We start from the raw sequence: 27,252 nt of genomic DNA on the forward strand, positions 1-27,252 counted from the left end.
CTCGAAAGAAATATATGAATTTTTTGATATTACTCTTACGAGTAATGTGCTATGTTGTAATGTATTGTACTGTAAAAAATAGAAGATATACTCGCATCATTCTTCATATTAATTATATATCGGTGGATTATATAAGTATTATATCTGAGAACGGTAGCCAAGTACTCAAGCATTATCTTGTATAATGTATTGTACATATACACTTTGTTAAACAATAAGATAAATAACAATATCTTTGGCAAGCTAAATTATACCTCATTTTAGATAAGGTAATAATACATGAGATTATTACTATCAAAATAAATATTATATGGTATTTAGGGTACGAAAACTGATAGGCATAGTAATTATAAGAGATTTTCATGTAAAAAAAAAAGCGCGATCCGGCAGTAATAGTTAATACATACAGCTGCAATGTTAACAACACTTTATCAGCTTTGTATATGAGTGCTGTCTCACATATATATCGCTTCTACAGGCAATTCCACCGATTAAAGAGGTGCTTTATAAAAAAAAGTTGAATAATATCTATGCGAGCTTACATTTAATAAAAAAACGGAAAACAAAGAGTTCTTTTACAACGTTCTTTATATTACGTAAAAAGAGCTCATATATTAGCGTTTTTATTTTTGAATTAAGTATCAATTATTTGCACCTCTAGCCAATATTATAGGGATAGCTATTGATTTATATTTGATAGAAGGCAGGTGTAGACATAAATGTCAATATTTATACTCTGTCATTAAGTAATATCTTTTGTACTCGGCTAATAAGCGTATATAAAAAATGTCTTATGGATAGACTTGAGAATGCAGCTCGCTCCATATCAGTGATAACTTATTACTGTTATATATACACTTGTGATAAAAAAAGCCTAGCACCAGTTAAGAATTTACTAAAAAATCGACTATTTTCTTAATAATAATAATGTCATAATCTTCTTGTACATTCAATTAAATATAACGTGGGGTATATTCTGACATCTAGAATGCTCCATAGTTAATAATCAAATGCTGAGCATTACAAGTACAAGAGAATTATGTAAATTTACCCGATAGGTTTTAACGCAGTCAATATATCATTCGTTACTTATATACTCATGTCTAATGAAAAATTAATAGTAGGTGTCTTCCATTTGATATTTAAAAACTTTAACTACTAGTATTGATATAAAAATCTAAATTGGATATATTCTCTAATCTTTAACAGTTTTACAACTGTTTTCAGAGTACAAAGTATCTTCTTTTTATGTGATTGTAGCCCCAAGAAGTATTTCTACCAATAGAGTGCGAGCTGCATTCTCAAGTCTATCCATAAGACATTTTTTATATACGCTTATTAGCCGAGTACAAAAGATATTACTTAATGACAGAGTATAAATATTGACATTTATGTCTACACCTGCCTTCTATCAAATATAAATCAATAGCTATCCCTATAATATTGGCTAGAGGTGCAAATAATTGATACTTAATTCAAAAATAAAAACGCTAATATATGAGCTCTTTTTACGTAATATAAAGAACGTTGTAAAAGAACTCTTTGTTTTCCGTTTTTTTATTAAATGTAAGCTCGCATAGATATTATTCAACTTTTTTTTATAAAGCACCTCTTTAATCGGTGGAATTGCCTGTAGAAGCGATATATATGTGAGACAGCACTCATATACAAAGCTGATAAAGTGTTGTTAACATTGCAGCTGTATGTATTAACTATTACTGCCGGATCGCGCTTTTTTTTTTACATGAAAATCTCTTATAATTACTATGCCTATCAGTTTTCGTACCCTAAATACCATATAATATTTATTTTGATAGTAATAATCTCATGTATTATTACCTTATCTAAAATGAGGTATAATTTAGCTTGCCAAAGATATTGTTATTTATCTTATTGTTTAACAAAGTGTATATGTACAATACATTATACAAGATAATGCTTGAGTACTTGGCTACCGTTCTCAGATATAATACTTATATAATCCACCGATATATAATTAATATGAAGAATGATGCGAGTATATCTTCTATTTTTTACAGTACAATACATTACAACATAGCACATTACTCGTAAGAGTAATATCAAAAAATTCATATATTTCTTTCGAGGGGAAATAAACAGATACTCTCCATCTAAGTAATTTTTGTAATAATTATTTTCAAGAGTATTCAAGGAAGTGCTAGGTACTTTATTACTCTATTGTATTCTATAACATTTTAAGGAATGATCTGTCTTTGCACACATCACCACAAAAAAACCACGGTACAGTGACCACGTTTTTCTTTTTTTTTCTTTAATTTTTTTTTAAATAATTGTCTATATAAACAGCAACAATAACTTGGCCAAACCTCATCTCTCTATCTCTCTCTTATCTTTGAACTAACTCTCGGTCTATTTCTCTCTCTGTATACCTCTCTGGATCTCTCTCTGTATACCTCTCTGGATCTCTCTCTGTATACCTCTCTGGATCTCTCTCTGTATACCTCTCTGGATACCTATCTGCATCTCTCTCTCTGGATCTCTCTCTGTATACCTCTCTATATACCTCTCTGTATATCTCTCTCTTTGCATCTCTCTCTGCATCTCTCTCTGTTTATCTTCTATTTCTACTTTGAGAGTATCTCTCAATATATCTCCGTCAGTCTTTGCAGCATATATCTTTGGCACAAGAAGTTTTTGGTAATATATTTCTTTTATTTTCTCTATATAAAATATCTTTCTTTTCAAAATTTACTGACATCTATCTTTATAAGTATAACATACATATATTAGTCAAACTTTATTGATATATGTGTACTTCTTGCTGTTTCTAAAGTATTATCTTTCCGATACTATTTGGTAAGTTTTTTTTTTTACAAGAATTTTTGAAAAAAGTTTTTTCTTCTTTTACACCAGCTCTAATACTTATTCTCCGTATTTTATTTTTACATTGATATATTATTGAAAAAATCCTTCTAAAAAACCTTCCCCAGATTTCTGCTGTTTATTGGTAAAGGATTTTTCTTTACTGCTATTTCCGTTTATCTGGTAAAAAAAGTCGCTAATCTCATAGTATTGGCGGCTGGAGACAAATATTATTTCACACACTCACACGGTCAAAACCATAACATATATACTTACTCTACTTTGAATCTCTTGTCTGGGCGTTTAGTTCCCAGATCGGATTAGCTTTCTTTATTCTGGACCTACAAGAGTGAATGCACGAATGATCTTTTGTACTGTGTTTTACTGTCTTTATTGGCATATCTCACTGGCAGCTTCCTGCGCAAGTGTCCAGACGAGTTGGTTGTGATTATGTGCGATGCGGTGTGGAAACCGTTGATCTAGAAAACATCCGTTGGCTCGGAATGGTGTATGCTAACGTGCAGCGCTGCTTGAACTTGCCTCTGTTTTCCATACCACTCTTTCCTGGAGAGAGAGCAACCAACTCCTTTTTCCTCCTCGCTGTCAAATCAGGTCTTCGTCCTGGGGGGGATGGATCCACCTTTGTTGTTTTTTTTTTTTGGCAAAGTGGTGAACTAAGAATTTGACATTCTCTCTCGCCAAAGTATCCGTCTCGGACATGAAAATTTCCGGTAAGTATTGTTCCACCAAAAATGCAAGTACAAAGTATACTTATTTTGCTAGTGTCGACTCTCTGGGCGTTTCGTTCCTAGGCAAGCTTACGTTTCTTTATTCTGGACCTACAAGAGAGAATGCACGAATAATCTCTTGTACTGTGCTTTACGGTCTTTATTGGCGTATCTCACTGGCAGTTTCCTGCGCAAGTGTCCAGACGAGTTGGTTGTGTATATGCGCAATGTGGTGCGGAAAGTATTATTCTGAGAACATCTGTTAGTTTGGAATGGTGTATGCTGACGTGCAGCGCTGCCTGACCTTGCCTCTGTTTTCCATATCACTCTTTCTTGTAAAGAGAGCAACTAACTCCTTTTTCCTCTTCGCCGTCAAATCAGGTCTTCGTCCTGGGGGGGATGGATCCACTTTTGTTGTTGTTTTTTTTGACAAAGTGGTGAACTAAGAATTTGGCATTTTCTCTTTCTCTCTTTCTCTCTATATATATACGTGTGCTCTCTAATTTAATTTTATGGAATTTAATATTATTATATTTAAGGCTTTAAACCTCTCAGCTATTGCAAAATGATTAAGAATATTAGATATGTTATAGTGTGGAAAATATTAATATTTTCTAGCTTATAAAAATGTTACAAGATTGATAATTTTACAAAAAATGTCATTTTGTAATAGAAGAGGTTGCTCAATATAATTTGACTGTATAATGAAATGAAAATTATAATATTTTCTCTTTGGCTATATATTTATGAATGATGCTATGACATAAATTTTATAGAAAATGGTGAGGCAACCCAAAAAGAAGCATAGTATATATCTTAAAATTGGTTTTATTTCATTAATGTACTATTTTTTAGATTACATATATAATTAAATATTTGTATACGTAAAATAGGTAATTTTTATTCGAATATATACATATATATATCTATTTATTTACTATGCTTAATATTTTATTGTACCAGCGAGATTATTGGTGCATAACTAGACATGGAGTCTATATGTATTCAACTAGCTTATTTGCAGAATAAACTTCACAATCGTCTAAAATTCTGGTATATTCTCATTTCTAAGAATTACTGCATTTTGTTAAAGTATATAACCATTACCTCTCTAAAGATGGTATAGCAGTACTCGAGAAGTATCTTCTATAGTTATATTTTATTTTAAATACTTATTTCTTTAAGTGATGAGGCTAATAGCAATAGCTTTGATAATCAAAACTATATCTCGTCTCGACTATAGTAAGAAAGATAGATAAAGTTATTTACTACCAAGGTAAAAACTTTAGGGAAGTGTATGTACAGTGATTGATAAGCATAGTAATTATAAGATTGTTTAAAAAGATCTCGTGTTCCAGTAGTAGTAGTTGATGTATACCGCTGATCTTATCATCGCACTTTATAAGCTTTTTAGGCCAGTGTTGACATATACACTCGAGTGTAATAGGTCATTAGACGGTCACAGATTTTTTGATTTTTTGATTTTTTTTATGCATTATCAAAATACTCTTTTCTTTGTAAAACCACTAAAAACTCTTAAACAAATAAAACAAAAGCACAAAATGACTCCACCAACTTCTAGAATCACAAAACCCAAAAGACAAGAGCTAGATGCGTTCATTAGGGGCCGAATTATAGGTCAATGGGAGAAGGACGCTACATATGAAGAAATCTCTAAAGTCCTTGACATTCCGAAGAGCACTGTTGGAAATGTAGTGAAAGCCTTCAGAGATAAAGGTGTTTCCAAGCCCTTGACATGTCTAGGAAGGGAACCAAAGGTTACAAAGAGAACACAATCTGCGATGGTGCGCTCATTTCGTAGTGAGCCATTCGTGTCAATTGCGGCTCAGCATCAGAGATTAGTCGATGTGGGAATATCTATCTGCATGACTACATTCCGTAAGAACATGGAACTTCTTGGCTTTAGTTCTCACTCAGCAGCTCGCAAGCCAGGGTTGACCGAGAAACAGAAGGAAAACAGGCTGAACTGGTGCCTTGACAAAGTGAATTGGACTGTTGAGCAGTGGAAGTCAGTTGTCTGGTCAGACGAGTCCAGATTCATGGTAGTTGGCAATGATGGAAGAGTCAGAGTCATCAGAAAGACTGGCGAGAGGTTTGACAAGAACCATATTGTCCAAACATACAAGTTTGGTAAGGGTTCCGTCATGATTTGGGGTTGTTTCTGGGGTGGGGTCTTGGCCCCTTGGTAACATTGAAAGGAAACATCGATCAAGACAAGTACATCGACTGTTTGGTTCAGTACTTTCTTCCCTGGTACGAGGAACTGTCCAGGGATAATAACAAACAGTTTTTGTTCCAAGAGGATGGTGCACCATGCCACACGGGCGCTTATGCCACATGGTATAAAAAAGAGAGGTGTCTAATAGATAGCTTTGATTTTTGGCCTGCCCAGAGCCCAGATCTTAATCCTATCGAGCATATTTGGGCTCATCTTGCGAGGAAACTTCGCAAGAATAGAGCACAAGTAACCAATGTGGAAGAACTTGAAGCGGTAATCCACAAGACATGGTTGGAGATACCACTTCAAGTTCTGGAAACTTTGGTAGCCAGCATGCCAGATAGGCTTAAAGAAGTAATCGAGAGAGGTGGTGACACAACTCATTACTAGAGCTCATACCTTTTCTCTTAAATATATATATAATAAACTATGTTTTCTCTAAGTTTTGCTTTATTCTGAGCACATTTTATTATCAACATTATTGAAAAGAAAATATCGTCCATAATATGCTTGAAAAATAATTTTGAAAATTAGAAGACCGTCCAATGACCTATTACACTCGAGTGTATATATACACTGTATTTGTTTTTTTGAATCAAAGAAATTATCTAAATCTAGCTAGAGTTACAAGGTTACCAAGGTAGCTTTAGCTATAAGGCATATAATATTGATCGTTGCAGATGCTACTATTTGGTTTAGAACAAATGTAGTATTGTCGAAAATGTATCAAAAATACTCTTCCCAAATTGTACTAAATGTGCACACTATGCTAAACCAGATAGTGGCGTTAAATATTCTGAACTATTGCTCCCAAAAAAAAAGAAATAAGGACAAATCATGTCTCACATAGTTTTCCTGGCATATTCTGTTCATATTTCCTCCATAATACATTGAATAAATTAGCTAAATCTCCATAAAAATATATTTACAGTAGCTGTAAATTATGCACAGAATAGATAAGACATACATACATGTATTCCCTATAAGCTTTGTCTTATTTAATAAGAGAAAATAGCATAACTCTTGCAAATTCAAAGTTGGACAAATTTTCCAAATTTTAAAAGAATCCTGGTTCTGAAACAGGCAACTTTGGGTCTGTTTCAGATGTCGATTGTCAAATATAGTAACTTATAAATGTTTACATTTTTCTGGCGAGTTCAGAACATTTAACGACACTATCTATTGAGTACAATTATTGAGACTATGTGGGAAAGATTTCTGAGGTGAATATGGTGTTATCAAAGTGGAGAGTGTTAAGTGCTCGGGAGTTCTTAGAAGTCGCATGTGTTGACTCATATAGCTCTACCGGTCAAAGAGATGATCTGTAATTGTACATTTTCTATTTGAACATGTATATTTTAACTGAAGCAAAATAGAAAAATGAAAAATATATTTTGCGATATTACTTATAAAAAAACAAATGTGAGTAGCATTGATTCTATTGAAGAATTTTACACATATTATTCGTATTCGAAAGCAATTTATTCTCAAATATATCTTAATATGACTAGTTATAATATGTATATATATATAAATGGCAAGAGTACTGTCCTGCGATTAAGTATTGACTCCGTATACTTAAATATATATGCTTATGATGATAATCATTTTTTGTTTATTTGTAGCACTATGTGGAAACGAGTGGCGATTCAGAGGGCGACTTTGAAGAAGATAATACTTATATTATTATTATTTTTTCAAAATTGCTATCAGAATTGCCTCTTTTTTGTATTCATAGTGTATTATTCCCAACTAAATACTAAAGGAACAATGTTTTTTTTGCTGTTTTGTTACTTTCTATATCGTATCATACTATAGTACAGTATCTCCAATAGAAGAACACTCAACTGACCAGTGCCAATGGTATGAGTATTGGACTCTGAAGGTTATAATTACATAGAACACGTTGAATGTATAGTATATTGTTTTTGCCTGATTCGTATAATTTGGCTGTGATATGTAAATGTTTAATCTCTTGATCTCCTTACAAAACATGTTAATAATGTCTCTCTTTTTATGTAGCTGATTTCTTGTTTATTTTCAAAAAAAAGTAATGTGATAATTTAGGTATAGGAAGCTTAGCTGCTAGTATATCAAGGAAAAAACTGATACTGTGAGAGTGTTACTTACTGAAGAAAGAAGAAATAATAATGTCCGTTCTTCACATATAGATATTAAAAGTATCTTTGTAATTAGAATTCTTGGTTTATAATAGTTGACTATTATTGTGTACGCATGGAGTGTCTGTGTGGCCGGTGTGTAACTGTTCCTGAGAAAATGAATTTTTTCTAATTCATCAACAAATGATATTTAGTGGGGGGATTTTTTTTTGTTGTTGCTTCTGTAAAATGTATTTCAGTCTTGTTTGTAGGGTACCCACCACACATTGTATCGATTTGCTTCTTTTACTGTCTGCTATCACTCAGAAAAAAAAAGAGTTACAGTATAGTCCGGCTTAACAGATATATAGTAATTAGAGTTACTAGTTGATTATGCTATCTTTCTTTTATTTGAGCTAACAGGTTTGATAAGAAAACAAATCCAGGCTGCCTGAGACAAGTAAACTTTAATTGATTGTGATTTAATAAATAGAAATGGATTATTTCTTTGCTACAATATATATATATAATAACTGAATAAAAATTAAGGTTTTACCCAAGTGTGCCACATTTACCTTGATGTTCTCTAGTTAAAATAATGAAGCTTCAGTATCCGGGCTTTATTTTCTTCTATCTGAAGCTACCGACTTTTTGACTTGATCGACTGGAAATACTAGAATTTCAACGGGGTTTCTTCATTTCTATATAATAACGGCTCCGTATTTTATCCGTCAACCTAAAGGTGGTCTGTGCCGATTTACTTATAACCACTCTTTCCTAAACACGCTTGCCTCTATACACATATTTTTTCTACGACATTAATACACGATTATTTATTTTTTTAGATGTGAAAGTAAAAGCTGGACTTTATTATATGATATTAATACTATAATGTTATTACCTCTAAAAAAAAAGACGTATCAAGTATATGATTTCTCTAAAACTAATTGCCACATTTCAGACACCATGTCTGGCTTTTATAATTAATATAGCATATATCTTTGATAAATAACCTTGAATATTTTTATATGCTATATTTTATATAGAGATAGACCTTGTTTTTGCTTAAATACATGGCCTGAAATAACTTTGTTTATTTTTTCAGGGCTCACAAAGTATCTTGATCATAAACTAGGCTTACAAATATGTTTTTTTATTATTTGATGACCGATCACTGCTTTATATACCCCAATAATCTGGGTTCCCGATCCTGTTGCTATACAGCTGTAGATCCCTCTTCCTTTTTTGTATACTACTTTTTCTTTATTATCTTCTTGTGTCGGTATTAGATTCGGGTTTGATCCGCTTGAGATAGCTTATTTTGGGCAAGCTTACAAATGGGCGTCTTTATCCAGGCTCTTGTGTACTTATCCAACAGCATCAATAGCAGTAATAGCAAAGAAACGAGTAAGAGTTTTTTCTTTTAAAAATGTATAGTGATTTCAAATGTACTCAATTTTACCTCGTTTAAAAGTGGAATGTGCAATTCTTCCAATAAAATTAAGTCGTGAAACTATTTCTCTCTTTTTTTGGTGCTTTTAAATAATGCCCTTCTTTCTTTTCTACGACCCTAGGCCTTGTTACTAGCATGCTTTCCTTTCTTTCTTTCTTTCTTTCTTTAGTGAAGTAATACATCAATGGTTAATATTCTATTAGTATTTTTCATTTGATTCTTTTGGCTCTTGATCTATTTGATAAAACAGTAATAATTATTTGAAGAAAAGAAAAGGTGTTTGAACTTATGTGTGGCTGATATTACAGCTTTTATGGTTTTCTTACCCTTTATTTTATTTTATTTTATTTTATTTATACATTTCTGATTGTCTCACGCTAATGTCGTGTACAGGATATAATTACTATAATAAGCTTGATGCAAGGCAAAATCTATAAAAGGCTTTGCCGAGGGGGGGGGGGTTTGTATTGTGTTTCTTTAGTGAGTAAAGATCTCTAGTAAAATGTGACAAAATTTAAAAAAAAAAGGGGGGGAGAAACGATGATTTCAACATAGAGATCTACAATGCTCATTGTTCTATTGTTTATATTATTATTAGTACTTTGAATAAAGAGCTGTTATATATTTATGCGTCTTTAAAAATATCCCACAATGAGTTTCAAAAGCTTGTATCTTGGCTCACGGTCATTGCTGCTCTTGTGCCCTGATCTTGGCACCAGTAGTAAATATCCACACAATAAATGCATAAATACATCAGATGTTTTTATTATATATAGTATAATTGAAGCTAGTAAATTCATTGATAAATAAATAATGCTATAAAACTTATCAATCGACCAAAGTATATATACATATTAATTAATTAGACTGTCTGCTTCCTCCTCCTCTTCTTTACCCTTATTTTTTTAAATATTAATTCAAATATAAAGTATTAAGATTCCAAACACATAAAATACCCGGCCTACTATGGATGATATGTAGCTTAATATATATATCTATATACAATAAAAAAAAAATAAGACTATTTGATTAGTAATAATTGATATTTAATACATATATTTCAAATACATAATATGAAACAAACAAAAACAGATAGAGATAAAATAAAATAAAGGTAGATATTACATTAAAATATGGCAAGGAATTATATGAATTACATATAAGCTAAGAATTAAGAATTAAGAATTAAGAATTAAGAATAGTAATATTATTTAATAAAATAATAATAAGGAAAATATATAAACGAAAGTGGGTATTAGGTTTTAATTTACAGTGATTCCCGGGGGTATGTATGGATAGATAAATGATCCTAGCCATGGCCAGAGTTGTAGAGGGCTTTGTCCGACATGAAGGCGGTAATCGAGTAAATGCAAGAACTCCAGGCTCATGTAGCATAAGGTTTTGGGGTGGATACCATTGACAGAAAGTATGGCGTTATTTTTTATGTACTCTGCCACACGAGGAGGTGATTTTTGGATCCAACTTTGGACTGTCTCGGTGAAAATGGGACATGCGATCGGGTGTAAGGCAGCTGAAGGGATTTGAATAGACCAGATTGGTTCACATCGATTCAATTTGTCCCAGTACTTTTCTTTGCTTTGACCAAAGCATTCGTTGGCAATATTTGTATTGAGGTTTTCGATTAGAGCAGGTATACAAATAACGCTGAGTAGGTTGACTTGAATGTATTTTGCAGCCATGATATAAGCGATTAAGAATAGGCGTTTGATACAAGTGATATATTTATTGGCTCTTTGGCATCTCTACAAATTTATATATGTATAAAAAATGTTTGATGTGTTTGATGTATATAAATACGTGTATTTTTATTTGTGTGTATGTGTGTATGTGTTTATGTGTGTTTGTGTGTGTGTGTGTGTGTGTGCACATACATATAGATAAATATATAAATATATATATATATATATGTAACAAGCGATTAGTGCCTTGTAATTAAAATAATCTTTATCAATTTGCTCTTACCTTTTTTAAATTGGCAATAAAGTGTACAGCATAAGCGGTTGTTGTAGCTGGGCAGATAACTGGCAGTCCTTTTGAATAAGGCGATCGAGCTGCAATATAAAGTGCCTCATCCAGAGTGTGTTCAGGAGAAAAGGTAGCTTCGGTCAATTCTTTGATAAACAGGACGACTTCGTGAATGTAACAAGGATCCTTTGATTTATCATGCCAGTTATTTGTCAGAGCCTTGGCTATGTATTCTAAAGATCAATTTATATTTATATTTACATTTATTTATATTTATATAATGTCTTGAGATAGTCTGATTATAAATTATATATATACATACCGATAGACTCTAAATCGAGAGGTTTTCTTCTCCTTAGCTGTATGATATGAAGTAGAAGAACAGCATTGTAAGATGTTGGAGGGTTGTAGGCAGCTTCTACCAGATCAAGATGAAGACGATCTGATAGGACACAGGGTTGTAATGCCATGTTATTATGGGGACCTAAGTGGGATCAGCTTTCAAAGTAAAAAGAAGGGAAGAAGAGGTGGAATAAGATTGGAATCTTACGGGACAACGAAAAAATAATAATTTAAAATAAAAAAATTAAAAAAAAAAACGATGTTCCAACTGCGCTCTCTAGGATTATATCTGCATTTTTTCCCTTGTGCCAGCTAACCAGCTAACCAACCAACCAACCAGATATGTAGCATATGTTCTATTAAGATATAAATTACATATGTATATTGTATGTATATTGTCTGGTTGTGTTTAATGGAAGGTGTAGTGACAAGGAGATGATTGGATAATTAGGTTGTGAAGTTTAGTGGTATTGTAATCAATCAGCTAATGACAATGAGTGATAATTTTACATGAAAAATACAGTAAAAAAAAAATGGAAAATTAAATCCAAGTGTAAAAATATTGGCAGTATATCGAGGATTATGAATCAAGAAAAAAAAAAGAAACAGAATATATTATTCGGAAAATTTTAGACCCCGTATATGACTCCGGTAAGAGATAATCCGTTTCTCCGTATCTCACAGGGTAAAAAGGAAAAAGAAACCCCAAGATGTATTATAAAATATCTCTATTTGTATATATACTTTTCTACCTATATAATCACAATATCTATTTGTGGTCCTGTAACACTTCCAAAGATTAACAAAAAGGCACACGCATACAACAACAAAAAGGAAGGCCAAAACAAGTCTAAATGTCTATATACCAATTTACACTCTTGTCAGCACAATTCCAGGTCTAAATTAACTTGAATATGCTTAGAGTACAAGTTATCCACAAAGTCCTTTTTTTTTGCTTTGTTACTGTTGTGTATTTATATATCTACATACCTCAGCTCACAAACATATATTAGTAAATCAATCAATCAATCATTTCTTCAAGTCTTTAAATGTTTTCTAATGTGCATCTTGACCGGTCACTTGTGACGGTTCTACAGCTAGGCTTACTTTCTCCTGATCGTTCACAAAGACTCCGCATTTTTACAGCAATTTGTTATAGCACTTGTTTTTTTATTATTTTTCTTTTTCAATGGATGATCGCGAAAGAAGAGAAAGATCAGAAAGTCCAGAGGAATCATGGAGGCCACTAAAGGTACTCTATCTTTCAGTCCAAAATAACAACCTAAAGCTCAATTAACTCACTCACTCACTCACTCACTCGTCCACATAGCCCATTCCTGCCAGTAAACTTCAAGCATTTACTGTTGGAAGTAACAAAAAGACTCCATTTCAGAAACGAAAAGAAGAAGCTGAAATGAAGAAAAAGGTATACAGCAAAAAAAGAAAATAATAATAGTAATAATAATAATAAGGATAAGGATAGCATATACTATATAATCAAATAATCTTCTTGTCAATACATTAGATACTCTCTCTTTTTTTAAAAAAAAAGAAAAATCTAACTCGTATTTTTGTATGTACATGACTTGTTAAATATTAAGCAAGAAACTGAGGAAGCTGCCAAAGTGTACGCAGATTTTGTAGCTTCGTTTGAAGAGCCACAGGACTATAGTCTCGGCACAAAGACGTTTATCAAGAGCAATACATTGTTAAAAGGAGATAAAGTGATGCCTGCCGATAACCTTCCTTTGAGATATGAACCAACGAGTTATTCTAAACCTCCGGCATCGTCAACACATTCGGCTCCTCCTCCTCCTTCCCAACAGCAACAACAACATAGCCATAACCATAACCACAATCATAACCACAATCACAATCACAATCAGAATCACAGCAATAATTACCAAAATCAATCGCAACCATCTTCAACAACCACAAAACAACCTTATAAACCAATGCCTTTCGTCAAAGCTGGAGAAGGACCGAAACCTAAAATGAGAGTACCTGTATTATCTCAAGAAGACGACGATGAAGAAGAAGATGTAATTAATTCATTATTATTGTTTTTTTGGGGGGATGTATAATAATTCCTGGTGTATTTGCATGCTGTGTGGATCATATATATATATCTAACAAATGAATAACTGATTAACGATGTTTGTAAATCTACGTAGATGATCGCATTAAAAGAAGCCAAAGCACAAAAGAAAAGGAACTTGGATACTTTTTTGGAAGAAATTAAAAAGTAAAAATTAATAATAACTATATAGAGAAAGAAAGAACGGTATTGAGAAATATTTATTATGAGATGTTGATATACATGTTTGTATGTGTATCTAGAGGACAAGAAGACCGACAAGACAAGTTGCGTTCAAGATATGGCAAATCAACCTCTTCTCATGTGGTGACGGGTAAAAATATATATAAAAGCAGAAGAACAAAGCAGATCCAAGCTATGTCTCGGTTGGTTTCTAAACAAATATACATGTATGCATTGCTGCTGCTTAGTTTCCAGAGGAGGTAGTGGATCAGTAGCACAGGAAGGTAAATGTCGTCAAAAAGCACTATCCGAATTATTTGTATATATATATATATATGTATGTATGTCAAACTCACATTTAACCTACTCAGATCATGAACCTAGTGTTGGTTCATTTGACACTGGAGACTCCATGACCACAAACCTTTACATCGGTAATATCAATCCTACAGTAAGTGGCCCAAAAAAATATATAACCTTTAAATAACCTCTGAATATATATATATAATCAATTAATTTAATAACAAACTCTACATCTCGCTCATATTCATATTCATATTTATCTTAATAGGTTGATGAACTCGCGATTTGCCAAGGATTTGGTAAATTTGGTCCTATTGCATCTGTCAAAATTATGTGGCCGCGTACAACCGAAGAAAAAGAACGGAATCGAAACTGTGGATTTGTGAGCTTTATGTCGCGTAAGGATGCAGAGCAGGCATTGAAGCACATGGACGGAAAGGACTTTCACAACTACGCAATGAACGTTGGATGGGGAAAGGCTGTTCCTATGCCAGCACAACCGATATTTGGTATGCTTCCAATTCTTATAGTATCTGATATTCAAAGAAAAAATTGGCAACTTTCTGACGTATCTTTTGTGTAATCAGTTTTGAACGAGAGCAAAAAGGCGTTACCAACTGGGTTACCATTTAATGCACAGGTTGCTAATGCACAAGGTGGAGGGGTAAGTAAATACATATATAGGTCATATTTATGTGTAGAATGTGTCTTATTCTTACAATATGTAATAATGTTCTTTAGACTTCTCAACCACGGGCTGAGGTCAAGGTGGTCAAACCAACTAACATTCAGCAAGTTAAAATTATCCACCGAACAATCGAACGTGTATTAGAACATGGACAGCCAATAGAGGTAATTATTATTTTCCTGCGATAAAATAAAGATTCTATTAGCACATTAACTTCTTTGATGTACTTATCTCTTTATCTCTTTTGAAAGGCTGCGATCATGGAAAAAGAAAAAGAGAATCCAAAATTCCGTTTTTTATTCGACTTCAACGTAAGTTTCTTTTGAAGAATATAAAGCAGTACTAGTCATTTAATGTATAATTTACAACGTTGAATTTGGATTCTAGTCGGAAGATCATATTTACTACCGCTGGAAACTGTATTCAATGCTCCAAGGAGATACAAAATCACAATGGCGCTCAGAGCCTTTTCAGATGTACAAAGGAGGTGTCTGGTGGGTTCCTCCAGATGTACCATTTGACGATGAGGTAACATAAATACATAGATGTGTGTGTGTGTGTGTGTGTGTGTGTTGGTGGGCAGTGTCTAGTTAAAACTCTGCATGCTCTCCTCCTTCTAACACTTGTTGGGAATCTGTATTTAGGGCATGAATGAAATGATGTTGGATTCGGATGATGAAGAAAAAGAATCTGTTCGGGAAAATATCCCCAAGGGTGTACTCGGAAAGATTGCACGTCAAAGGTTGGAAATGATGCTTCGTCAAGTATCTTTTCAAAGAGGTACCATTGCTCGTACAATGGCCTTTGCAATCGATCATGCTGATGCTGCTGAAGAGGTAAATATATACATATACATATATAATTTAATCCAAATAGATACAAAATATTGATCATAATATATATAAGGTTGTTGAAACTGTTTGTAAATCATTGGTGATACCTGAAACGCCTATCTCAACAAAACTCGCGCGACTTTTCCTTGTTTCTGATATTTTACACAACAGCAGTGTACATGTTCCTAATGCATGGAAGTATCGACAAAGGTAAGAAAGAATTATATATACACATAGATCTGTACCTTTTTCTTTTCTTTTTCTCTTCAAAACATGATTCATCAATCTCACCGAATATTATATATATATGGGGCATTTGTTAGCTTTGAGACACGTTTGCCACCAGTATTTGAACATCTCAATCAAGTATATCGTTCCATGACAGCTCGTTTAAAGGCTGAACAAGTCAGGGTAAAATACTTCTCCTCTCATTATCTCCCCCTTTTTTTTAACAATGCTTATAATGTTTCTTGTTTTTTTTAAAAAAAAAAATAGCGCCATATTAGTACTGTTTTGGGTGTTTGGGAGAACTGGATGGTATTTCCTCAGCATTACATTGAAAAGTTGAGTACACTCTTTATGAAGAAATCTATACAAGGCAGTGAACAGACTGTTGCACCTGAAGCATCCACACATACTACAGCATCACAAGACTTTGGATCCATGTCACTTGCTAGTCAAGGCACCACCACCGGTCTCAGTTCAGAGCCAGATGAAGGAGTAAAATCGACAATCACATCTGATACAGCAGCAACTGCACAAAAGACACAAGCAAAGACAGTATCAGCAGACGCAGAAGCTCTACCGTCATTACCAGTAGCAGCGGAAACAGCTTATATTCAAGAAGCGATAGAGACTGCAGAAACAAACACAACAACAATGAGGGTGCAAGATGATGATAACATTGGCGGTAAATATACTGAAGATGTGGATGGTGAACCTATGGGTGATGATGATGTGGACGGTGAGCCTATGGAAGATGATGATGTAGATGGCGAACCTATGGAAGATGACGATGTTGATGGTGAACCTATGGAAGATGAGTCTCAAGAGAACAAAAACACTGGCTCATCAACTTCAGCCCATGATATTTCAGATATGTTCGCATAAGCATGTCCAGTCTTGTCTTTATCTCTATTTTTTTTTCTTTGTCTTTCTTTCTGTCTTCTTTTTTTTTCATGCACATATGGCTCACTTTACTTTAGTTTTACATTCGCACAAAATAAACATCATTAAAAAATGTATTTATCTTAAAGATTGATGAAAACAATAATAACAATATTTAAGCCTTGACTACATATGCTCTGTTCATTCTATCATTATTTACAGCTTAGGATGTACTTCCTTATCTCTTCTTTGTGTGTGTGTGTGTGTGTGTGTATATGAATATTTTCATGAAGTACTTTCTTTAAAGTACAGTAAATGACTTTAATCCCTTTTCTGCGTCACCGGCACGACTGTCTACTACAGAAATGATGTTGTTGACAAAGTCGGGGTCATACTAATAAAGATTTGAAATAAAGTATTAAGTATTGATATCTCATCTCATATATGCATTTTGTATGTATCATTTAATTCTATAAAAATACTAATAATACTAATAATAATAATAGTAGTAGTGCAGCTATGTAATACAAATACAAATATATATATTGCTTTAGATTTACCTTGCAAGCTCTTGTACAATCAGGAGAAAAGTTGACCTCGATAATTTTTGGCTTAAAATCATCTGTGAGCATCACATCAAAGCCATACATGCTGAATGCATCGAATCCGGGCTTTTTATCAGGAACCAATCCCAAAGGTTGGGGCTGTGTAGCAGCAGCAGCCAGAACGTCTTTATGATTTTATAAAATGTTTTTTTTTGTTAAATAAATGCTTTACTTTCCTAACAATTTGTTCCAAATAGAAACAGAAAAAAAAATATTCTTTATAATTGCCTTTCATAGCTTGGTTGATATCATTCTGAACATCGGCCCACTTAATGTTATTCTCTTTCTCCATGTGGTAAATGAAGCTCTTGTAATCAAGTTGAGTCATCTCATATTTTGAGTAATTCATGACTGTGAACTGACGCTCATAATCATCCAAATCGTCTAATATTGCAACAAAGAGTACAAATATGAAGATTAGATTATGTTTTTAGTACCAAAGTTATCTTTCATGTCGTGTCGTGTCGTTTCGTGTGTTTGTATTAAAACAGTAACAACAAAAATATATAATTTACCCAAGTTGAACTTTTTGTTGGCCAAACGAATCCAGAACATGTTATAAACACAGGCAATCATGGTGGGTTCAATTTGGCGCAAGAGTACAATGTATCTTAAATCAAACTTCTTGCCGTTGTAAAGGCATGGCTTGGTCAAGTATTTCTGAGCAATCATTGGTACAGCAGAATCATGGGTTCTGATTAACTCGGGAAGAGAGCGATTGATGCTGATATCGATACCACGAGCAAGGTTCCTAACACAACACAAAAATGTTTCGTGAGATCACAATGTTGAGAGTATTTTATCAAAGAAAAAATATTATATACCATGGCTTGAGAATCCACAAGTTGTCCGATTTGCTTTCCTCGTTCTAGAATTTAAAGTGGGTTAGTAAAAGCCTATATACAATCCCAGAGCAGCAAACATTGTAAGCTCATGGACTCACATTGAGGTAGTTTCCAACAACTTCGCCAAGTTGAGTCACCAGATTGTAGGTGCGTGGAACCCATTCAGGTGAGCCATAAGTTTTTCTGATTAATCGATCGTATTAGTATAACACAAATACACCCATGCAAAGTTTTGATCCATTTGATTGAATTATTCTTCTTATATATGTATATATTCACTTACTGGATCAAAGCAGCCAAGTTCTGCTTAAAGGTCAAACAAAATTCATTTGGGAACTGATTGATTGTTTGGTGCTCTTTTAGGCTATCCCATTCCATGAAATCTTGGCTTCTCCAGATAATATCTGCCTTATCTTCATCTGTGACAAGTTTGGTATTTGCCAACTTTAAGTTGTCACAGACAAACGGTGTGGTCGAGGCTACCTTGACGGGTTCTTTTGCCTTTTCGGCAGGATGGGAGAGTAAAGCCTTGACAGATTCTTCAGAGTTGGTAATCTTTGAAGACTTGGGAGGCTGGGTAGCTTCCAAGCTGGTCTGATAAGCCTTGTAGGAATCAACCAACTCCTTGGTAATCTTTTGTACGTCTTCATCAGCCAAAAGACGCTGCTGGAAAGCCAAAAGATAAGCCTTGCGATCAATAGGGCGCTCGAGATTCTTGGGAAGCAAGTCGCATGTCAATGGCTCGCCGGCCTTGATGTCTTTAATTGGGAACATGACACTGTAAGGGATCATACCGCTTGCTCCGCGAGAGAAAATGAAAGGAACGCAGACAACGGAAGGATCAGAAGAATGGCAAAGGGCCGATCCAACCTACGAATAATAATAATAATAATAATAATAATAATAATAATAATAATAAAAGTAATCGAAAGTAAATAATTTGTGGTTTGTAGATAAATAGTATATAGCCAATTTAAGTGTGTGTACTCTAAAATATTTACCTCATCACAGGCGTCTAAGTACGAATAACAAAAATAAATTAGCTCAAGATCGTCTGTTTAATAACAATAATATCAAGTAGTGTTCAGTAAGATATAACTTACACCAGGCGGTCTGGGCCTTTGGTTCGCCATCTTGCTGCAAGACAGAGAAGGAGTATGTCTGGAGGTAAGACCACATTTGACAGTACACTCTTTCAACACGTCGCTCCAAAAGTTCTTCTAATCTCTTCTTGTGAGCTTCTTCCTTTTCTTTGCGTTCCTCTTCTTCCTTTTCCTGGGGTCTTCCACTTGCTGTATATCCCCGCATGTAATTATGTATTTATTCTTGATGTTAGCTTTTTTTGATACACTCAACCTTGTTTATTATGTTTTTTTTGTATACTTGCCCAAGATCTGGTTAATAACTTGTTCCTGCAGACGATCGGCCTCTTTCTTATGTTCTTCATCCATAGTCAATTTCTAATATTGAATAGACATATATATATATATCGTTAGTTCTTATGCAATTGTGTAATACTACACGTTTAAAAAAATTACGATACAATACCATAATTGCATTGAGAACTTCATAATTTTCTTCTTCCAATGCCTTCTTGGCTTCTCCGTAAGAAACATCAGCTTGCTCAGCCACCATCTTTACGACCTCATCGTCATGTTCGACTTCGTCTTCTTCTTCGTCGTCGGCCAACTCTTCCTTTTCAATGTCCATGATACTTTCCATACGGTCCAAAAGAGTCTCGTTGTCTCTCAACTGTTGCTTGGCCTCTTTGGGAGTAGTAGTCCATGCATGATCAATCAAGAATATGTCACTATAGAATCAATGGTTCGATTAAATATATATAATCATAATGTATCTGTACGATGTTACTGTTCCTATCTTAATCCCTATAATAAACTTATTGAAACGAACCCTCTTCCTCTTTCCTCTTTACTCATCATTCATACTCTATAATATTATTATTTGGTATTTTTATTTATTTATATATTTATTTACCTGTGCTTCTTTAGCGTAACATCCTTTTTAGTATGTACAGAATATCCGGGTACAATATCTCCTTGGTGAAGCTCGACAAAGTTTCCTTATAAACCAAATATATATATTATTATTTATTGAGTCCCTTGCATTAAAATATTCATTTGCTCGAGAGACCTCTTCAAAGACCTCCCTCACTCGATGAATTTTATTTGCGTTTTTATTATTATTAGCAGTAGTAGTTTACCTGCGTCAAGGTAATCTTCTCCAAGCTTCATGAAGAGGGGCTGGTCAAAAATGTAAGGAAAAGTAAGACAAGGACGCGAGTGCAAAAGGTCAGTAAAGTATGTTCACGGGTTAAAGGCTTCTAGAGTATGGCACAATAGGTATAGGGGAAGTTTCTTTGTGGTTTTATGTACCTGCCAAAGCTCCTCGGGAATAGAGGCAAGCTGATACTTGTGAACAGCGACAAATCCTTCGTAAGCAGACATAAGTGAATAGTTCTTTAACAAGATATACTTTTTTATGCAATTTATTTTTTTTTGGCCAAATTCAATTTTATTTTAATGTGACTGTTTAAAAAAAAAAGACAATCGTCATGCTTCTCTCTTGATTAGACAGCTGAGACTGATTTTTTATTTTATTTTATGTGTGTATATTTATTGTTGGCTACTTTACTCCGTGTAACATCCTTGAAGAAAACCCCTATGAATAAGTTAAACTTTTGTAATTTGGCCTGAAGATATCCATACTTATGCAAACTAATTATGTTCTATTATTTTGTTAACTTTACTTTTATACCGATTTAACTATAGATTTGTTGGCTAGTTTATTAAATAAAAGGCATTTAGTCGATATATTTTACATGATCATCTAGCAAAACTCATTAGTGTTTTATATCTTGTTCTTGTGTTTCAAAATATGTCTTAGTAAAGGTATATAGAGCTAGAAAGATACTTACCTGGTTAACCAAATAATGTAATTAAGTATTACAAGACCTGTTCTGGGAGAGTGACTAAAAGTGTAACAAAGTGGTCCAGATATATCTCACTCATACAACATCTGTTGGATCAACCCACCAAGGTGAAGGACGACTAACCGATCGCTAAAAAAAAAATAAGATAATGCCTTTAAGCCTACATATTCTATAAGCTATTATGTGTGCAGACCTCGGCCTCGTACCAAAGATCCTGGTCAACACCACCACCACCACCACCACCACCACCACCACCACTATAGGTTACTCCTTACCCAGCGATATTAATGTTTAAAGATGCGCGTAGACGAACCGGAATACCTTCCGTTGAACCCCTACTGAATAGTAGATATATACCCAACGTACCAACTTGTATGTTATACGAAATAAAAGGTTCAAGTATGCTAATCATATTTTGAGCCTCGTATATGAACAAAGAGGTGTAGGAAGGGAGGAAGTACTAAATGTCTGCTCCGTTGTATATGTGGTAGCAATTACTTGTGGAGTAAACTGAGTCCAAGAAAATATCTACAAGTTTCAATGAACTCGCTGGCTGGAGTCTACTTTTTTTTGGTAAAATTATATAGGCAAAACACATAATTTTGCATGTCAAAGTCAGTAATTAGTAAACATGGTAATTAGCAGTAGGATTTTCCACACAAAAACAAGAGTATTTCGCTAGTTTGTTAGCTATGCTTGACCATCAATCTATTGTAAAGAGCAGGAGTTAGATTTTTTTTACTCAAGATTAATACGCATAAATTTTGTAGCATTAGACAACCCTGGTGTGATATAAGAATTCCAGGACTGCTAGAGATTAATGATTAGGGACACTCAGTCAAAAATAAAAAAATAAAAATAAAAGCCCCGAAAACAGTTGTGAAAAATTATTAATTGGCAAAAATAGCTATATCCATATCTTTCTACCTTGCCCTTACTTTGTTGAACAAAATACACTTTAAAGATGATTAATCCCGATATTTAAGATACTGACTATCTTTCTCTTTACGGTGGTAGATCCTCTAGCCCCAGAATGAATAAAACTTCTATCCCCAAAAGATATCGATCTCCTATACCCAAAAGAAGGAGAACTGCGTACAAGCGCTTGGATCCTTCGACCTTTCCTGATGCCAAATCTAAAAGCAAGTTTCGTTTTACCTTTGCAGAGGTAGTTTACCTTTTAGAGTACTTGATTTTTTGTTGATAGAATAAACATTAATCAGTGCTTGCTTTCTTATTTATATATCCATATACTAGATAAAACATATATGTGCTTTAATGAAGTTACCTTCCACGTTGAGCTTCAGGCGATCTACAACATATGATATATGTGTAACACGGGAATTCGCCTTTGCTCTTATGTTATACAGATATGCCTCCCCGCAGCAATATTCTACCATGGAAATGTTTTGGGGGATGTCAAGAGGAAATATGTCCTCTATTTTCAATGGGTTCTCGGTTATGCTCTTGGACAAGTTCAAGCATGGACTTGAGCTTGACACTCGCTAATTCTCTGCAAATAATTGCAAGAGATTTGCAAAAGCAATCTGCAAAGAATGTAAGTATATGTAATTTAATATAATTATATTTTCTATCAACATTACTAACTTTTGTAAATCTCTAATATGCCTTTGATAAATTAAACATATGATTCTGTAGCCACATCTTACATGCATATTGTTGGCTTTGTTGATAAAAGTATGCAGAAAATATGTCGACCAACTGCCAAAGACAAACAGAATATTCTACACAATGGATTGAAAGTAAACTATTTATTTACTTTTAATTAAAGCTTATTTAACAAAGTGTCTATAAAAAATATACTTACCTTATTATTTGAACAGCATGTTCATACTCTTAAATATAAGGCAATCGTCACACCTGATGGTATAACCAGTATTCTTCTAGGTCCTTTCATTGGCCCTACCCGCAATGAAAAGAAGTTTGAAGATTCCAAGACACTGGATCGTTTCCTCTTTCATATTGCCGCGTTAAGCTCAGAAAGAAAGGTTAATCCAGCGTATGTTCTTTACGATAGTGAATTTTATAAGAATTCCGGGCAGGTATATAGACCATTTAATCTGAGCGAGATACAAGCGAATTGTGAGTTACTTAAAATATTGCTTTTTCACTTTTGAGTCATGACTTTTTTTTTTTTTAACAATTGGGTTTTTTATGTAGCCATTACGAAATGTATTAATAATAAAATGACACATACTAGAATACAAGTAGAAAAAAAGTTTCGTAAGATTGGGAGATACTTTAAATACTGTAAATATTGCCATGCTATGAAGATCAAGGGAAGCCCAAAACCGGTCATGATATATATTCTATCAACCATCTTCAAGAATATGCATACGTGCCTAAACATTTTGGCGACTAGATCAACTTTTTGGCTTGCTCCACCGACTATTGATGAGTACATTACTGGACTCATGCGCAAACAGCAGCCAAGAGATACCATCTATGATATTAATACTCTTTTGAACAACTTATCTAGCTTAGTCTAGCTTTAGGCTAATAAAAATAAAGAAAAATTATCAATTATAAATACAATAGATGTTATATAGAAAGCTATATTGTTATATTTCTAACCTTCCCAGACGAAGAGAACTTTTATTATACAAACTACTGTAACAAAAAAGAGTCTTATTGTAGGAAGCATTTTGCTCCTTCGTATACATGGCTTGCCTTTCCAGTTTCCGGTCTTGCTTCTCCAAAATACGTAGGACAGTTTTATCAATGCTGATATCAGGGTAATTTTAAACATTATTGCGAAAGGCAGGGACTCTACCGATTTCTCTTATCTCTTTGTTGCCTTTGGACTTTTGATCACCCTCAATTTTATCAGTCTCTCTCACTGCAAAAATGCTCTAATTTTATCTATGGCGTAGGGTATTATTATTTGTGGAGTAGTAGTCTAAATTCCCACCATTGTTGTCTTTTTTATTTTTGACAGCAATAATAATGTTCAGTTTGTTTTATTGAATAAAAAACGAGTGTGCTCTTTTTTGTAAAAAAAAATGAGATTTCTTTCTGGGACTTGTAGTCATGCTGCAAGGTCAATAGTTGTAGGGCACTTGAACCAAATGATATCTATTTAGTGAGATAATAAAGTTTTTTACTACTGTAATATGCGCTTATAAGTATGGCAAGGTCAAGGACTGAGTTCTTCAAAAAGACATTTTTCATGTTGGAAAAATACAGATCATTCTGCAAATAAGTCATTGCATCTGACACTTATTTTGTATATGCTTACAAGGATTGCATTGACACACTATTGGCTGCCAACAAAGTATGAACATGCTTTGTTAGAGTCACAAAAACTTGAGTTTCAGGAGCTGTAAAAACAGCTATTTCAGGAGTTAGTGTGTCAATTGAAGTAATAACATCAATTGTGCTATTAAGAACAGCATTTGTGCATAAATTGGGTCAGCAGAGAGTAGTTGTCAGGAACCAATCTGGACAGAAACAAGGACAGAGAAAACAGAGAGAGAAATTTAGATATATTTCTTTATTAAAGAAGTTGTTCGCTTGATTTTTCTATGATCAAGCTCTACAAGTATTTATACAAATATTTATGTCTGCTAATTGTGAGGGATAATTATGTGATTGGTGCTATGAGTATTCTCTCTAAGAAAACGGATGCAATGATTTGATTGGTCTAATAACAATATGGTCGGAAGGGATTCTGATTGGTCCAATAACTGAGATCAATTGGATGTTCTTTACAGTAGTAGGAATATGTTTTGTCATTTTGGGTTCATAAAATAAATAATAACTGTTGTGGTGGTTGAAGTTGAAGAAGTTTTTAAGAGGAAGAATTCAAGATTTGAAATTAGGAACGAAGATTCGTGAGAACTTGTGTAGGTTTTGTTTATTGAGAAAGATTTTGTATCAAAGTTTGACCAGGTTCCTACACTGAACTACTACTGCTATTTATATTGTTTTGGATTGGGAAAATTATATGACTGGGGTCAGGTAATCGATCCTATCTGAGCCTTAATCAGAGCAACGTGATCTTGGGATAATTAATGTATGATTAATTATATAAATGTGTGTAGTCCCAATGAAGTATTAACATCGAAAGTAAATGTGTTTATGAGTTATAATTATGCTTATAATAATCCACTGATGTATCCCATATTATGGTGATATCATCATATGAAATATAATCACTATCATGCATGCTAAACCTGTGTGTTAAATAATAAAGTAATCGGTAGACACCTTTGACTGGAATAGCTGAGGCCTTATATTATTTCCTTCAGACTTATTCTCAATTACAGCAGTAGTCAATACTCATTTACAACAATAACTTTTAACTAATACTATTGTGGTATTTCAGGTACGAAACAATAGAAAAATAAAATATTTAATAATAGAGACGTATAGAAATACTTTGAGACTGTATATAAGTTTTTTTTATTCATAAATAAAAAGTGTCCCTTTTTATAAGAAAACACAATCTGCTCTTGTCATTACGTCTTAGTTTCTTAAGGCTTTCTTCCTTTACTATATTTGGTTATTAGAGTGTATTTACTGCTTAACTAGTGTCGGTGTTACAATTATGACATCAAGTCATAAATTGTACTTCTTTAGCTCTTAGCTATTCTTTTCTCTTTTATACTAGAGCTTTAGGACTTCCTACTAAATTAGCTCCATATCGATCTGACACAGTTTACCCGGCAGTATGATATAATTATCTTAACAATCTTTAAGATATTATCTACAGTACTAACTGTAATAATTATTGGGCTGATTACTTAATCGTTTATATATATATTATACTGACAAGATGATAGCTACTACACTATCCCAATATGAATATGTTCTTATATGTGATAAATTCAACATCCGAGTGTCTGGATCACCACAACTATATAATTCATCATATTCTTTATATCATATTTAAAATTCACTTGCTAGTAAAGACAATAAGCTGTACAGATTTACTTTCTACCTTTTGTTTGATTTTTAAGCACATCTCAACCACTTGATCTACATTTAGACAACTTCTTTTCCAACTCAATAAGGCTCAAAGTATTAAGTTTCAAAATGATGATGGGTAGCATCTTTTAGAGTATTACTTTTTACTACTTGCATTTTGTCAGAGTCAAATCAAATCTTAATACAAAGTCTTTTCTTTTAATATTTTTTTTAATAATATATATTATTGATTATCTTCTTTCTTTCTCTTTTTCTTATATTTTTATCATTTTACTTATCATTTTTTCTTTCTTTTATAGTTCAATGCCAAATATATATATCTTTGTTCTGTTATGCTCTGTTTAATATAATAAGATAAAATATGATTCTTTTAAAGATATTTACTACTTATCATATTGTTTGTCTAGTTATTACTACTCATTCTCATTGAGTCTTATCAAATTTCAATCAAGCATAATAATAATTTTTTTCTTAAAAAATCTCAAATAATTCTTTGTCTTACTTATAAATATATATGTTGTAAATGAGTATTGACTACTGCTGTAATTGAGAATAAGTCTAAAGGAAATAATATAAGGCCTCAGCTATTCTAGTCAAAGGTGTCTACCGATTACTTTATTATTTAACACACAGGTTTAGCATGTATGATAGTGATTATATTTCATATGATGATATCACCATAATATAGGATACATCAGTGGATTATTATAAGCATAATTATAACTCATAAACACATTTACTTTCGATGTTAATACTTCATTGGGACTACACACATTTATATAATTAATCATACATTAATTAGCTCAAGATCACGTTGCTCTGATTAAGGCTCAGATAGGATCAATTACCTGAACCCAGTCATATAATTTTCCCAATCCAAAACAATATTGTTGTAAATGAGTATTGACTACTGCTGTAATTGAGAATAAGTCTGAAGGAAATAATATAAGGCCTCAGCTATTCCAGTCAAAGGTGTCTACCGATTACTTTATTATTTAACACACAGGTTTAGCATGCATG

At 33.3% G+C, this 27,252-nt stretch overlaps 7 protein-coding genes across 7 annotated transcripts; 4 read left to right on the forward strand and 3 right to left on the reverse strand.

Moving 5' to 3' along the window:
• Positions 1-1,010: 1,010 nt before the first annotated feature.
• On the forward strand, positions 1,011-4,197 carry PHYBLDRAFT_164283 (hypothetical protein; the record flags this gene model as incomplete). Its single annotated transcript, XM_018434981.1, has 9 exons — positions 1,011-1,041; positions 1,210-1,373; positions 1,524-1,566; positions 1,818-1,854; positions 2,060-2,069; positions 2,773-2,838; positions 3,258-3,352; positions 3,628-3,833; positions 4,112-4,197. 9 exons carry the CDS (start codon positions 1,011-1,013, stop codon positions 4,195-4,197), a joined length of 738 nt encoding a protein of 245 aa, XP_018295406.1.
• Positions 4,198-5,134: 937 nt separating this feature from the next.
• On the forward strand, positions 5,135-7,711 carry PHYBLDRAFT_164284 (Homeodomain-like DNA binding domain-containing transcription factor; the record flags this gene model as incomplete). The annotated part of the gene is made up of 3 exons (XM_018434982.1): positions 5,135-5,471; positions 7,012-7,135; positions 7,630-7,711. The coding sequence occupies 3 exons, from the start codon at positions 5,135-5,137 to the stop codon at positions 7,709-7,711; spliced, it is 543 nt and encodes a 180-aa protein (XP_018295407.1).
• A 2,914-nt stretch (positions 7,712-10,625) lies between these two features.
• PHYBLDRAFT_164285 (hypothetical protein) lies at positions 10,626-11,819 on the reverse strand (the record flags this gene model as incomplete). The annotated part of the gene is made up of 3 exons (XM_018434983.1): positions 10,626-11,126; positions 11,347-11,582; positions 11,672-11,819. 3 exons carry the CDS (start codon positions 11,817-11,819, stop codon positions 10,626-10,628), a joined length of 885 nt encoding a protein of 294 aa, XP_018295408.1.
• Positions 11,820-12,852: 1,033 nt separating this feature from the next.
• PHYBLDRAFT_179831 (hypothetical protein) lies at positions 12,853-17,018 on the forward strand. The gene is made up of 16 exons (XM_018438217.1): positions 12,853-12,943; positions 13,022-13,117; positions 13,293-13,733; positions 13,866-13,936; positions 14,032-14,102; positions 14,200-14,235; positions 14,323-14,402; positions 14,523-14,763; positions 14,842-14,918; positions 14,996-15,106; positions 15,194-15,253; positions 15,330-15,470; positions 15,587-15,778; positions 15,849-15,985; positions 16,099-16,186; positions 16,271-17,018. The coding sequence occupies exons 1-16, from the start codon at positions 12,881-12,883 to the stop codon at positions 16,883-16,885; spliced, it is 2,520 nt and encodes an 839-aa protein (XP_018295409.1). The 5' UTR covers positions 12,853-12,880; the 3' UTR covers positions 16,886-17,018.
• On the reverse strand, positions 16,990-20,813 carry PHYBLDRAFT_76358 (hypothetical protein). Its single transcript, XM_018443145.1, has 14 exons — positions 20,726-20,813; positions 20,554-20,593; positions 20,328-20,412; positions 19,881-20,142; positions 19,720-19,792; positions 19,436-19,624; positions 19,334-19,347; positions 18,616-19,202; positions 18,431-18,515; positions 18,312-18,355; positions 18,003-18,238; positions 17,716-17,871; positions 17,443-17,612; positions 16,990-17,276 (listed from the first exon to the last, which is right to left on the reverse strand). The coding sequence occupies exons 1-14, from the start codon at positions 20,795-20,797 to the stop codon at positions 17,184-17,186; spliced, it is 2,106 nt and encodes a 701-aa protein (XP_018295410.1). The 5' UTR covers positions 20,798-20,813; the 3' UTR covers positions 16,990-17,183.
• Positions 20,814-21,357: 544 nt separating this feature from the next.
• On the reverse strand, positions 21,358-22,682 carry PHYBLDRAFT_141255 (hypothetical protein; the record flags this gene model as incomplete). The annotated part of the gene is made up of 4 exons (XM_018430552.1): positions 21,358-21,411; positions 21,476-21,539; positions 22,292-22,418; positions 22,571-22,682. 4 exons carry the CDS (start codon positions 22,680-22,682, stop codon positions 21,358-21,360), a joined length of 357 nt encoding a protein of 118 aa, XP_018295411.1.
• PHYBLDRAFT_60499 (hypothetical protein) lies at positions 22,655-23,792 on the forward strand (the record flags this gene model as incomplete). Its single annotated transcript, XM_018440651.1, has 4 exons — positions 22,655-22,844; positions 22,942-23,045; positions 23,127-23,385; positions 23,464-23,792. 4 exons carry the CDS (start codon positions 22,655-22,657, stop codon positions 23,790-23,792), a joined length of 882 nt encoding a protein of 293 aa, XP_018295412.1.
• Between the last annotated feature and the right edge of the window lie 3,460 nt (positions 23,793-27,252).

The sequence above is a fragment of the Phycomyces blakesleeanus genome (assembly GCF_001638985.1).
Source record: "Phycomyces blakesleeanus NRRL 1555(-) unplaced genomic scaffold PHYBLscaffold_4, whole genome shotgun sequence".
Lineage (NCBI taxonomy): Eukaryota > Fungi > Mucoromycota > Mucoromycetes > Mucorales > Phycomycetaceae > Phycomyces > Phycomyces blakesleeanus.

Bases quoted from the DNA above. Each gene is read 5' to 3' on its own strand.
- PHYBLDRAFT_76358 (XM_018443145.1), bottom strand. From the start codon at position 20,797: ATGTCTGCTTACGAAGGATTTGTCGCTGTTCACAAGTATCAGCTTGCC. The intron at 20,413-20,553 runs GTAAACTACTAC...TTGGTTTATAAG, and splicing joins AGAAGATTACCTTGACGCAG to GAAACTTTGTCGAGCTTCAC. The intron at 19,793-19,880 runs GTATTGTATCGT...ATTCAATATTAG, and splicing joins AAGTTCTCAATGCAATTATG to AAATTGACTATGGATGAAGA.
- PHYBLDRAFT_179831 (XM_018438217.1), top strand. From the start codon at position 12,881: ATGGATGATCGCGAAAGAAGAGAAAGATCAGAAAGTCCAGAGGAATCA. The intron at 14,764-14,841 runs GTATGCTTCCAA...TTGTGTAATCAG, and splicing joins GCCAGCACAACCGATATTTG to TTTTGAACGAGAGCAAAAAG. The intron at 15,986-16,098 runs GTAAGAAAGAAT...GGCATTTGTTAG, and splicing joins GCATGGAAGTATCGACAAAG to CTTTGAGACACGTTTGCCAC.